At 44.7% G+C, this 13,953-nt stretch overlaps 1 protein-coding gene across 4 annotated transcripts in view; it reads left to right on the top strand.

Annotated features, from left to right (window-relative positions):
* SLC20A2 (solute carrier family 20 member 2) overlaps nt 1-13,953 on the top strand; it is an 81,500-nt gene that overhangs the window by 31,842 nt on the left and 35,705 nt on the right. For all 4 annotated transcript variants that reach the window (XM_067556930.1, XM_067556929.1, XM_067556932.1 and 1 more), the window contains 2 exons: nt 9,472-9,612; nt 11,101-11,186. In XM_067556930.1, the coding sequence (XP_067413031.1) occupies nt 9,472-9,612; nt 11,101-11,186 (227 nt within the window). The remainder of the gene's footprint in view (nt 1-9,471; nt 9,613-11,100; nt 11,187-13,953) is intronic.

Here is a 13,953-nt window from a genome sequence, read left to right as displayed (position 1 = left end):
CAGGCATCTAGTCATAATCCCGTTCATCGTGCATTTTTCTATGCCGTTCAGACATTCCAGCCATCGGTACTTACATGTCTGTTTTTTCTTTTTCTTTTAAAAGGAGATCTGGACTTCTTTTACGAGTCTCTTGCTTTTTTTATTACTTCCATTCTAATCACTGACATTTCTTTAATGTTTCATAACTTTTAATTTTTTTTAAAAAGAATGCTTGTTTTGTGAAATGGATTGAACAAATGGTCTAAAAAGGTACTGAACAAGTGACTTTTAATTTGGAAAATGTATTAATAGGACAATACACCATTTATGGCCATACAAAAGATCTTGAGGAAATGGCAGCTTATAGTGAATACCAATTCTGAGGATTTAGTCAAACTGTTCATTTTAACAGAAGATTAAAATGTATTCACTTAGACTCTTCACTGACCACATGACTGATTATAATTAACCATGTACTTGTTCTAGGGCCATAATAACATTAAAAGGAATAGATTAGAGTGTCACCCACTTCATGTAATTTTAATCCTTCTAATTCATAGTCCCTCATAAAACTAAAATGTGTTTATTTTTTCTGTCTACTTGCATACCTTTTGTTTGCTGTTAATCTAAGCCTTGGCTAGATTAAATACTATGTTCAGAGGGAAATGAAACAAGTCCCAGACCATATTCTTCATTTCTATGCAAGTGTTTTGAACTTTGGAGATGTGTGATAAGAAGGGACAGCATTAAACATAGATGCAACCACATTTTTATAAAGTTGGGGAGAGCCAGAGGGAGAATTTTCAATGTAAAAAACAGAATTAAAAAGGGGTTGGTGAGGTCACCCCTGTCTTGCCCCCTACATTTTCTCTACAACCATTCTACAGTCTTGCAATGTTTTTCTTAAAGCCCCAGCTGCTGGAGTCATCTGATTATGTGGGTATATAATCTTATTTTTAAATGAAAATTTCCACCCCACCCAGCACACACAGGAGTTCCTCCCCTTTGAATCTCTCTCCCCTCCCCACCTCTCAGGCATCCTTCCCTTCTACACCCACTCATGCGTTTCTGTCTAATTCCTCTAATCTCCCTACAGTTTGTATACAGTGTCTGCCAGCTGAGTGTCTGTTGCACAAAAGCCTAACACAGCTGTTTGTCTCTCTACTTTCCTCCAGAACACACTTTGTGAGGGGCTTCACTCTGAGTGTCGAGTGCTGGTTTCTCTAATACTGTGAGAAGGTTGTGTGTGTTAGGGTGGGAATTCAGGATACCTCTTCAAAAGGGGTGATGGCATTTTCTGTTAGCTGGGGTCCCAGAAGCTCTTTGCTTTCTTTCACTAGCCAAGAAGGATAGGAGTCAGTTACATGGGATGCCCCTCCCTTACTGTTACTCTTTACATGACTACTACTGGGGGAGACGATGCCAAATTCTGTGAAGAAGAGTATAATAATATCTCCGCCCAGTGCCTGACTTCTTGTCCAATAAATCCTCCTCAGATGCTGTCTCTCTATAGATCTAGGATAGTGCCTTTTTCTAGGTTTTCTAGTGCCTCTACACTGTATACTTAGACTTGCTTACGCTGGGGCTTTTAGCACTGACGTAGCTACATGAATTTAAACTGCTGCTTGCTTGGGTGCAGCAAACCCTGCTTTGAAGTTTAAGTGACATATATCTTCTCACCGTAAATTCTTAATAAGCATAATCTCTTTTAGCAGCAAGTAAGTCTTCAATTTCCTCATTTGTATCTGACACCCCAGTCCTGTGAACCCGTAGTCCCGGCAGGGGTGGCCAAATTTGTAAGCATTGAATACTGGCTGCAAAGCCAACTGGCCAGGCTCAGAGAACAGCTCGTTTGCACAGACATTTATATAAGCCAGTCTGAACTTGGTGACCTGTTGCATTCCTGTTCTCCAGTGATGGCTTTAAGAAAAAATTCCACATTTTAAATCTCTGAGTTAATGAAATAAAAGTTCACTGACTGCAAATGCTGTTTCTCTTTCCTTTTCCTTGATCCTCTCTCCAAATTTTCTTTCTTTCTTATCCATACCAATTGCTTTTTCTCTTTTGTGTTTTTTCTCTCTGCCTTTTAATCAGATCGTTTTTCTCCTTTTGTTTTTCTCCTTTTTCTTTGGGCAGACTTGGGAAACAAATTTGCTCCCCCTCCATACGTGAAGCAGATTCTTACCTACCATGATCACACTTTTGTGCACAGAGCCTGCTTTAGTAATTTGAGGAAGGTCAATGTAATGATTCTTCAGGGCACACCTAAACTTAACTCTCTTTATATAACGAGCAACAGCAGTGGAGCTCTGCTACTTAGCTTGTGGCTGTGCGTAATTGCCAACATTTAAAACATCAGCAAACTAGAGGTTTGGGAACCATTAGGCTTTGGGGAGGTCATTTTGGTGAATTTTACATGTATTGCATCAACCAATTGTCACAATATCCCCAGGCAGGATGGGGAACTTGCAGCAGCCATACTCATAGCATTTACCCACCAGTTGCACGTTGGTCTGAATGTTTGTAGTGGTTGTTTAGCCATGTTGTTCCCAGGGTATTAGAGAGACAAGGTGAGTGAGGTAATATCTTTTATTGGATCAACTTACGTTGGTGAGAGAGACAAGCTTTTCAGCTCCACAGGTTCAGACAATCGGGGGCCTTTGTGACTTTGGGTTTTATAGGCTCTAAAAGCTAATTCTGCCCTCGCCCAAATTATATTTCGCTCTGGTCCCCAATCTCCTTCCTTAAGTATCTCCAGGTTATCTTTCTTCCTTGGCTCTTGCCATCTAATATCATCTCTGGAACCCCCGCTTACTTTCTCTCTAGCTCACCAACCTTCTGCTGGCTGGGGATGATAAAATAAGGGATGGTATCAGACCTTGTACGTTCACTAGCAAACTTGCCACAATTCCAGCACAGCTTTGGTTTTGTTGCATGTGATTTTTGTGACCTATCAGGGATGGAACCAAGTAGATTCTATTTATTAAAAAAAAAAAAAATTGCAGCATAATTTACAATTTTATATCTGGTTGGCCTATCTGACCTTTTTACAGATCCTACCAAGTCTTCTCATTCACAGCATATCCCACGTGCTGGCCTCAAACGTTTCTAAGTTCATCTATTCTTATTTTAGAATAGGACAACAGAAACCTATAAATTACACAGCAGGTGCTCCTTGTTTCAGCTAGGGTTTCCAAAAGGGGTAGGAGTGCCAGTTGCTTTGGGACAGAGTCCCAGGAGAGATTAGTTTTACTAGTTGACTTCTAAATGGAGCTATATGCAGTGCCAATGGATCACTCTGAGACTGAATAGCTTGATCTCTGTGAGAAGGAAGTTTGATCATGAAATAGCTGATCTGAAGTGATAAATCCTTGTTTAAACCTGTCTAAAGCATTTTCATCAGGGCACCTTGGATTCTACCATCAAGTTTGTTGGTCGAAGTTAAATTTGTCAGTTTGGACAGTCTGTCGCTGTTTCTAATAAAGGTAATATTGACGAGGTGGTGCTCACTCAGATGATAATTGTCCTAGCAATGGACATTGGTATAATGCAATTTCAGTCCCCATCCTCAGAAGGGTTCTGAGAGTTTTGTCCCCCATTCTGAGTCATTCCCAAAAATCACGTTGGGGTACTGGGCTTCTCTTCTCTCTCCGGTCACTTTCAGCACCTCCTGTCCTCTTTTTGAGCAATTCTCAGTCTGACTTGTCTCTCGTCTCCTACTCTTGTTACTATTATCTGCTGCCCACGCAGCCCCTCCATCCACCTTCTTTTGTGACTCCTGGCTTTCTCTCTCCTCACAATCCTTCAACTTCCATGCTGATGTCCTTTGCCTGCCCTTGGCTGCCCGCCTCATTGTTCTCTCTGCCTTGTTTGATCTTGAACCCTAGATCAACTCGTCTGCTTGTCAAAACAGTCACTCTCTCGTCTTCATAAAGCACAAGCTCCCTCTGGTCTTTCAATTCTGGCCACCATGTCTCCTCAGCATCAGCCACCTGTCCCTTATCCGTTGCCACTTCATCCAGCCCTTCTGTAGCTTTCAGTCCACCAATGTTTGCTCTGCCACTTCACATCTTCCCTCTCCTCGCTCTCATCCATTGATTCTCTTGTTCTGGTGCTCCGCAACCTCTTCATAGTGCTCTGTTTCAGCACTTCAGGAGCCTAGTCTGGTGCATAATCTTTTCAGCATGTCACCCCGTGAACTCTGAAGGCCTGAGAGCCCTCTTGTGAGACACTCTTGAGAGGTTCCTGTAAATCCTCAGAGCAGGAAATTTGAATCAGCCAAGACCCCAGAGTTCCAGGACTGGAATGCATCTGTACACACCCAGCTGCCCTCTGACAAGCCCAGCAGGACAGCTTCCCTTCCAGAGCATCTGGCACTGTCACCCTGGAAGCAGGGGATTCCTTCAAGCCCTGGCTCCTCTACACACTTACAACCTGACTGCTTTGTGTCAGTGGTGCTGAGCACCAGCTTATTTGGTCAAGTGGAGCCGCCACACAAGAGACTGAGAAGCTTCCTCTCTGCTTCTGTCACAGCCCCCCACGTCCAGGGGCTCTGTGTCCAGGCCTCCAGAGTTTCCCTGCTACTAGAAGGGGAGGAGAGACGGGGATTCTGGGTAACAATACATGCTAAGAGACCTGGCCCGGTCATTCAGGGGCCTCTGCAAAGCGCTCAGTACTGGCTGCAATGTGTCAGGAGAGGTAGGATCTCTCAGGGCAGCAGGAGTGCTACGGCTGGTGCTCCCTGGCACAGGAAGGTTTAGTCCGGATGCAGAGTTCAGGGCTCTAGTGCGGCCCCTGTCAGAGCCCAATGAACATCTGTCAGTGCGCCAACCCTCACTCATCTCAGAGACAGTTCAAGCCACTTAGCTGGAAGCAGGTAACGGATCAGAGTGGTGGTGGCTCCAGTTTGTACACAGAGAAGGCTCTTCTGATGGCAGGTGTATATTCACCACAGGGGACGATCCTACGTATTCTCTCTTATTGCAAAATTTTCCCAAGAGAAATTAACTTGAGGTGAAACTAATCCAGGAGTCTACAATGGCCACTATTGAGAGATGCCTGGGCCAAGAGTCCCAGTCCAATAAGGTTGCTGGGCCCTTGTACCCAGTTTTGGACCCCTATTTTAGAGGAACTATAGAGGGGCAGAGAGGAAATAGGAGTGCCAGGGAGATTTGGTAGAGTTATTGCTAATATTCTGTGTTCCTGGCTTGTGACAAATCTAAAAGGATTTTGGAAACAATGCCCCTCTTCTCCTAACATTACCAATGCCAGCCTACACAATGGGCTTTCACCAGCAGATGGAGATGAGCAAACAATGCTTTAAAGTATCTCCATATAAAGGGGGTGGGCTTAGCTGGCTTTGTGTCTGCCTTAATGAGGTTCTTTGAGTTTAGATATTTGTGTGTGATTCTTTTGGCATGACTCCTTGGTACTAGATCAGAGAGCTCCTCTGCAAATTATTATTTACTTGTATTCCAGTGGCACTCTGACGTCCAAATCAGATTTAGGGTGCCATTGTGCCTAGGTGCTGAACAAACATGTAGTCAGAGTACTTCCTATCTCAAACTGCTTACACAGTCTAGTGAAGCAAGACTGCTACACAAATATAGACCGACCACATACAAACAAAACGTCAAATGTGCGTCTCTTGTTACATTTGTCGACTCACATGGCGTTCTGTTGGAGAGGCTGTCTTGGAGAGAGATCTGCTGGTTTAGACAAGCTTGTCTGCAGGGGGCTTCTTGGCCCCTCTTTTGGCAGGTGTCTGTCTCAGATATGACTGAGTTTAAGAAAAGCAACCCTTTTATCAAATTTTGCCTCACCTCTACCTGTCAGATGAATAGGTGAGGTTGACCTCTCTCTTAGTATGCCACATGAAAGTCTCAGACGTTCCCTGTTCACTGGATATCCTGACAAGAGAGTAGGTTCTTGATATCCCATCTTGGCAGAAAAACTCTTCATTCACATGGGCTATTTCACAGTTGAGGGGTTTGTGGGTTGTGTTATTTTTCTTCTGAAAAAATAAGTTCCTGTCTCCTTAGGTGGATGGATGTTTCAGGATGCCCAGGGTAACCATCCTGCCTGTCAGGGGGCTAGATTCCCCCAGGACTGAGTGTGCTGCAAAGCAGAAGTGGCCCTTAAAACAGCATCCAGTTTGACTGTTCAAGGGCAACTGTTGAGAGAACCATCTGTAGGTATTACCCAGTCATGGTTCAGAATTGCCTACAGAGACTTTCGGCTGAAAACAGTGGGGGAGGAACTATCCTCAGCACAGGTGTCTCTTCCCTATACTTGGCAGCTACCTCCCTTTGGGATGTCTGCTATGACATCAGGGGTTTTGGACGAGTGGAAGCTATAACTGTGGTTCCCACCAGGGGACCTTGCTCCATGGCCCCAACTTGTATAGCCAAACAACTTTGAATGGCCTCATGAATAATACCTTGGTAGGCGCTGTCCTTTTTGCAGTGTCCTCAGTCCTGTTCCGCAGGGTAAAACAATTGGCAGTAGTGCTGCAGTTCTGAGTTTTCTCAGTTCCCATCATGGTAGGACATCAGTACAGCAGCCAGGAAGACCCCCTCCAATAGAGGCATTTCTGTCTTAAGGGCCACTGGTCCATGGCCATGTTCCCCTTCACTGAAGAGAGGATTAGAAACTGCCACCATCTAGGCCAGTCTAGATTCTGTCCTCACTTAGATCTGACGCACCTTGCCTGTTAGCTTGAAGGGAGAGGGATGGCAAAGGACCTCTGCTTTCCACTGGTGACAGAGCATCCACTCTGGGACCAGAAGTTCCTTGGCCTGCCAGAAAAAGGCAGGGATCTTCCTGTTTGTCCATATGACCTGCCTAAGGGGTTCCTCAGCTCCTACAAGTGATAAGTAGCAAAGGACACATCAAGCCACCCTGGTCTCCATGCTATTGAGCAATAGACCTGTTACTATCAGATTCCTAATATGAAGCACATGACCACTTTGACTAAGGAGAGCTGCCCAGTCCAAGAGGCAGCCCTACCCACTTAGGGAAGGTTTATTTCATCCTATAGCCACCAGAGAAAACAACAATTCCGTTCTGGGTATAAAATCTGGATCAAGAAGGCCAGTGGTTGAAAAGCCAAAGTTAGCAGGGGCTTGTGAGAAAGTGAGCCAAAGGGATTGCAGCCATAAGGAGATTGCTGAGCCCAGCATTTGGAGATATGCCCATGTTGTGACCTCAATTGCCTGCAGCAGATCAGGCAACCTGACTCTTTAGCTTCAATAATTATAGCTTTAAGAGAAACAACCTGTCTGTTCCTAGGGGTCAAACCTGGGAGATAGGCCTGTTTTATGGTCTTACCATTTGCCTCCAGGAAGAACTGAACTTTATTTTCCACACAGATTGTGGCTTGCTCTGATTTCGACTCAACAGAGCCTCCTGGAGTGCCGCAGCTAGACCACCATCACCTCGTGAGAAAGACGGGATGCTGTGACAACTGTATTTTTATCTGCCAGTGGCATCCCAGTTGCATAAGGAATTCAGTTAGGCTGGGGATAAAGCATCCTGCTGGGCCACCATCCAATGGCCCCTGACCAGTATTCTTTCCTCTCTAATCTCAGTCTTGAACTCTGGGACATCTCTTACTGTCATGGTATAACCTGTTGATGTATCCTCTTCACCCCTTTCTTACTCCCTTTCTCATTCCCCACCCTCTACCATCTCTCTCGGCATACTTTGGTTTTCCAAAAGCTAAAAACCCTCTCCCTCAACCCCATTTGTCTCTTCAACTTCTTTCCTTTCCTCTTGAGTATGCATTTTATTCCCACTGTCTTCTTCCTCTAATTCTCTGTTGCAGTGGTTCTCAACCTTTCCCATACCTGAACTGCACTCAGACCCTCTGCCCGTTTAGCAACACGCAAAAGGTATGGTGGCCACTCTTCCTGACACCTGTCCAACCCTCAGGTTGAGAACCAATGTCATCCTTTGCCCTGAACAGAAGTGTTCAGAGAAAACCACTGCTGATCAGTAAAATCTTCAGCCAGGGCAGAGCCATATTCAATAAGGAAAATCCTTGTCTTCTCTGAACAATATCCAGTGATGCTAAACTTTGCCATTTGAAAGCTAACTAACATCATTGTAGAAGAGGAGCAGCCGGTGTTGAATGCCCTTTTCTTCACATAAAATAGCAAAGAGGTGTTTACTGGTGGGCTTATCTTTATTAAAGTTTACAACCTCAACTACCTTTTTTCATTTCCACTAACATCCCCTTGACCACCAAAGCTTCTTGGTGAATTGAGCAATGAGCCCAAATGAATGGGATGTACTTATTGCCTTCTGAACTGAGCGTGACAACTTGCCAGTCCAGGGAGCAATGAAGCTGGAATTTTGCCTGGTGTTAAGACCTTGACCAACTAGCAATAGTGTTCCCTTCATGCACTGCTCAAGTCATTTGCTTGATTGTGAATCTTGTTCCTTCTCTGATTTTTCTTTTTCTTGCCTTACCACTCCTCACCCAGCAAAAGCATTGCTGTCCCTACCTAGGCTGGGATACCCAGCCTCTTTGGAGCAACTTTGTGTTGCTTCATGCCCTGGGAGTCAGAGTTGTTGAAAGGGCATTGCACCCATTGCTGTCCTCCAAGAGTCACCTTCACAGAACACCCAAAATGCATCACAATGTTATGCTGCAAAGTAACTGGACTTGCTCCAGCAACATTTGAGACTAAGAACCTCCACAGCTTATTAGTCAAACCTTCCATGTGTCTCTGCCCTGTATGCCTGAGGGTTTCAGCAATTGTCACCGAAAGTGATTTTTTTCACAGCAGCCACTTCTATGCTTGTTACAGAATTAGTTCAGCTCTGACTATATTCACAAACTGATCAAATGGGACATAAAGGTTAAAAGCTATCTAAAAGCAGCACAACTGCAGTAAAGCACTTCTGTGCCAACCCAGTATCAAATTAGCATGAACAACTTCTCTTTCGTATGACTAGTGTAATGCAGCAACTATAATTTCACCTGAAGTTGATTGAGCCAGATGGCTACATCAGGAGTGGCAGAATTTACTGCAGTGGTGCCTCCTTCATATTTATAAATTGGGCAATAGGTGATGATATGTCGTGGGGAGAGACACTCGCATGCCGGGGAGTCCTTGATTTTTCATTTCCAACCATAGCAGATTTGGACATTTAATGTCAGGCCTGAACTAGACAACAGGACAGATGAAATAAAGATAAACCTGCTCTGTAAGTTGTACATCTTTGACTTGTCCAGAAGTGCTGTTGGTAATACAGAATCATAAGATGTTCAAAGCCACTAGTTAAGCTATGTCAATACATCCTTCTAAAGGCTGACTGAACAACATAAAGAATGTTTTGTTCAAGTCTCTGTTGTGGGTGCAGGGAGTAGGCAGCTCTGGGAGAGGAATGTGAGCATGTGGTTGAGGAAGCTATGCAGTACATTGATGTTATTGTTGGTGCTATTATCATTGTTTATATCTGGTTTTTTTCCTCTTCACCCTCTAGGTTCTGCTGTTTGGCAGTTGATTGCATCTTTCTTGAAACTCCCAGTATCTGGGACCCATTGCATTGTGGGTGCCACAATTGGATTCTCGCTTGTTGCAATTGGTACACAGGGTGTTCAATGGATACAGCTTGTCAAGATTGGTAATTGACATTTCCTTTTATGCGTGAGGGTATGTGGAAAATTGAGCACCGACTGCAAAAGTTTTTACAGAAATACACTTTCCTGATTTTGCTGTACTGTATTTAATTTGTTTCCCTCTTAAATCCTGTTGTTCGGAGGGCACGTGTGTGTCATGTTCACTAAAGGCTAGATAGTGACTTGAGGCACAGCCCTGAGCAAAGGGTGGGGTGTAAACTGCACTGTTCCAGGAGTAGCTTTAGGAGACTTTGTCCCTCAGAGACATTCCTTGGGTTGACTGTTTCTCCTCTGCTAATTCCCACGGGGTAGTACTTTTGGAGGTGACTTATGTCAGCAGCAAATTATGACATTTTCCTCTCTTCTCCCCTCACACACACACAGGCTCAGCTGTGCTGGCCAGCAAATGAGGGGTGGCACCAAGGTCTGCCCCATTTCCCTATGCATCCCTGCTCCAAGGAGGGAGTAAACACTCATGCAGCACCCACTTACTCTTGCACACCTTGTCCCAAGATCTAGGGTAGCCCCTGTAGGAGTTTAAGGGGAGTCTTACTATCCTGCATGGGCACATAGTCCAAGTCACACTCTAGGTTGTTTTTTATGGAGACGGTACTAGCATATCACCAGGGCATTTGACCAATTGAAACTGCTTTGTTTTAAAAGTTCTGTTCTGATGTTTTGAAGGGAAAGTAGCTGAAAGGCAAGCTTGAAACATCAGTGTGTGTGAACCTTTTAAACCGATCAATCTGTTCTTAAAACCACATTTCAGACCATAAGACCTCTTGGGTGGGATTTTCAAAAGCATGCAGCACTGGCTTAACTCTGGTCTGAGTGAAGGCAGTGGGAGGTGTACCACTGACTGCAGTGAAAGAAGAGCAAGGTCAGCTCTGAGCACCTTTGACAATTGTAAAAAGTTTAGTAAAAGTCTAGTAAAAACCTAGACAGAACTCCACCCACAACAGTATATTCTGTAACTTGTTGCAATGCTTCGTAAATCTTGGCCCTGATCCTGTGAGCTGCCCCTAGCAGGCAGATCCTGCTGCCTGCATGGAGACCCATTGAATTCAGTGGGGCTCCAAATGGGAACAGGAGTCGGCTCACACAGAGCAGCTTTCAGGATTCAGGGCCATAAAGATTAATCAAAGATCAGGATTCTTATTCCAATAGTGTTCGGGCAGGGGGAAATTCTTGTGTGTGGCACAGTTACTGTAATTGCAGCATTATTCTGGAAAACCCTTGTGTGGAATTTTCAAAAGTGCTTCATATTCGTAAAACTCCCATCAACTTCAATGGGAGCTGACACAAACCAGTGCTGAATACTTTGGGACTCCTGTGAGAGCACCCAAGCTATATAATCTCAATGCCAGCTGTGCAAGAAGAATCAGCATAAACATTGTCCATTGGTTATTTTCCTATTTGACAAATACAGAACTTCCTTAATTACATGGGATGTTACCACTTATTGGATATTGTATCTTTTTTTTTTTCCTCAGTTGCCTCTTGGTTTATTTCCCCCCTATTATCTGGTTTGATGTCTGGAGTGCTGTTTGTTCTGATTAGATTCTTAATTTTAAACAAGGTAAGCAACTCTCCATTCTAGTGCATGGAGGTCATGACTGCTGTGTTGTAGGCTGTGTACCATTTGGTTGTTGACATTTCCATGGAGTTAAAAGGGTGCTATGTAAATGTACAGCATATATTTTAATATACACTCCTTTACTGGGACATGGCATATTGGGAGGGCTGCGTTATCAGCACATCTCCCTGAAAATGGCTTTCTCCAATGACAGCAAACGCTCATAATGCTGTTTACCCAGGACTGTACTAGCGTAACCTTTATTTCACAGGAGTGAATTAGCTAGTGCCAAGTAGCAAAGCAGAGTTTAACAGGTATTTAATAGATGTGAAATTCCAAACTCTGGTTGCCTAGTACACCAGAAGTCAAAGAAAGATTGAGGTGTATGTTATCGTGGATACCCAGGAGGCCACAGTCGATGGCAGCTGAGGGGCTCCAGCTGAGGTGAGGGCAGCACCATTCAGGAAGCAATAAATTAAATAGTTCCACATATTGGAATTTGCAAGCTCTGTCTGCATTTGTTTGCAAACCAGCAAAGCGTGAAGTCAGATGCCCCTTTATTATTATTTCCTGTCTCTCTCTAACCTCCCAATCTGCTGAGGCCCAAATGTGGGACGCAGTGTGACAGAGACCCAAAATGATGAGCACAAAAGAAACACTCATTCAGGAAATTTAAATAGATGCGGTATTTATTCCTTTGGCATAAATAGCCCTTTAATAACCTCAGCTTCTTCATTCTTTATTCCTAATATAAACAAATGTCAACAATAAAGTGAAGGGATGTCACATTTGTGTGGAGTATGGAGAACTTTGGGATTAAAGCATGTCCTTCCTTTCATGGGACATGTCAGCAAGATGGTCTCCCTCACCCCCTCCCTTTTTAACCCTGTGAAACGAAATGCAAAAAACCTACCTAGAGCAACGTAAAAGCCATATATCTAAGCACTCAAAACTTGTGGAAAAGTCATAGTTTAGGCTGAGCATGCAACTTAAAACTCAGCCCACTTGTGTGTATGAATTACATGACTCCGTATGTCGCAAATAGTAACGTACAATTTTTTGTACAACATTAGATACACATGGGTCACGACTTGTACAGCTGTGTATGTAATGCAGTAGTTCTTCGAATACGTATCAGCATGGTTCCCACTGTTTGGTGAGCAAGCGCCTCAGGTGTGAGACCATAGTGTTTTTGTATAGCAGTGTCTGTCAGGGCCGTGCATGCACCCTCTGCTTCTTCATGCTCTTGTATGAGGGTATAAAAGGTGGGAAGGTCACAACCCTCCCCCCCCAGTTCCCTTGGCTTTGGCGGTGAGATGGAACTGGTGAATGTCCAACCCACTAATTCTAAACTTTGGCTAAACCTCCTACAAACAGTCAGAACTCTTCTGCTTCTTCAACAAACAACCGCCATGATCTATAGCAACTCATCTGGACTGAGTATTGTTGAGTAGCCCAGCCCCACCCCCTCGTTCTCCTCTCCTACCCCACATTTCCTCCCTCTGCCATACAAGATTACTTAGCATGATGAACTCAAAATCTGCAGGCTTCAAACCCTGTCCATCCTGTGATGGTTTAATTCCACAGCGAGATGGACCCAGCAAGCATATCTTCTGCCTCGGAGAGTCACATGTACTGACCAGACATTGGGTGTTCCTATCCCTCAGTGGTCGCTGCCATGGAAAGACCTGCCAGCTTCACCTGCAAGGCTCAGTTGCCACCAGCCTTGCCAGAACTGGCATTGGCCAGCACCCAAAGAGCCAGCTGTATTCACATGGTATTCCATTGCTGCCCCGTTGGGGTTCCTGGGGCCCACCATCTATGTATTAAGATGGTCAACTGGTGACCAAAGTGATCTTGTAAACAATGATGGATACCTTTGACACCATGGCCAAATCTGTAGCCGCTGTAGTAACCATGCATGGAACACTCTGGCTCCAGGTACTGGGTGGGCATACCATACCAAGAGAGATGCAGGCCATGGCTGAGAACTTGCAGAGCTGTTTAGCAAGCAGATAGACAGTGCTCTACCCTCATTGAGAAGCTCCATGAGATGTCAGCAGACAAGAAGCTGCATACTCTGGATGTGTCTAGAACTTTGCTCTATTTTCTTAATAGCCCCAACCCTTTCTGGCTGCCTCCCCCCTCACTTTGTGGCTGTTTCTGGCTCCCAACAAAGGCCAGGCCATCTAGTGATAGAGAACCTCCAAATGGATCACAATATATGTTTCCACCTTCGGTCAGTTGACTGGCAAGTCTCTCCCTCTGAATATCAGTGCACAGGCAGCATCTTCTGCCTACTACAGGGACACTCCAATCCCTGAGATCTACAAGGCTGCAGGCAACCCATGGACTTCTGTTAAACATGATGCTTTTGACAGGACAGCCAGGTGAGGTGCCAAGCTCAGGAGAGCAGTACTGCTACCATTGTTCGACTGATACAGCTGAAACGCCTCCCTCCTATCATCCAGAGTAGACACTGCTTGCTGCTCACCTATAGTGGGATCTACACTAATCCATTCTCAAAGAGAGAATGGCTACTTACCTGACAGTAACTGTGGATCTTTGAGATGTTGTGATCAGTGTGGAGCTTATGACTTATCCTCAGCTGCCAAAGGAACTGAGGGATAGTCGCGGCTGCCCTGCCCATTATGCCCTCGCATGCGGCGGCACAGGGTACGTGAACAGCCTGACAGATCCTGCTATTCAGTGAAACTCAGGGCTTGTGCACATGAGGCACATGCAGAACTACAGTGGGATCCCCATGACT

This window comes from Emydura macquarii, unplaced genomic scaffold (assembly GCF_026122565.2).
Source record: "Emydura macquarii macquarii isolate MOO-44397 ecotype Brisbane River unplaced genomic scaffold, CSIRO-AGI_Emac_v2 contig_1790, whole genome shotgun sequence".
NCBI classification, from domain to species: Eukaryota; Metazoa; Chordata; order Testudines; family Chelidae; genus Emydura; species Emydura macquarii.
Note: the sequence above shows the minus strand (reverse complement) of the source record. Positions and strands in the feature narration are given on the sequence as shown.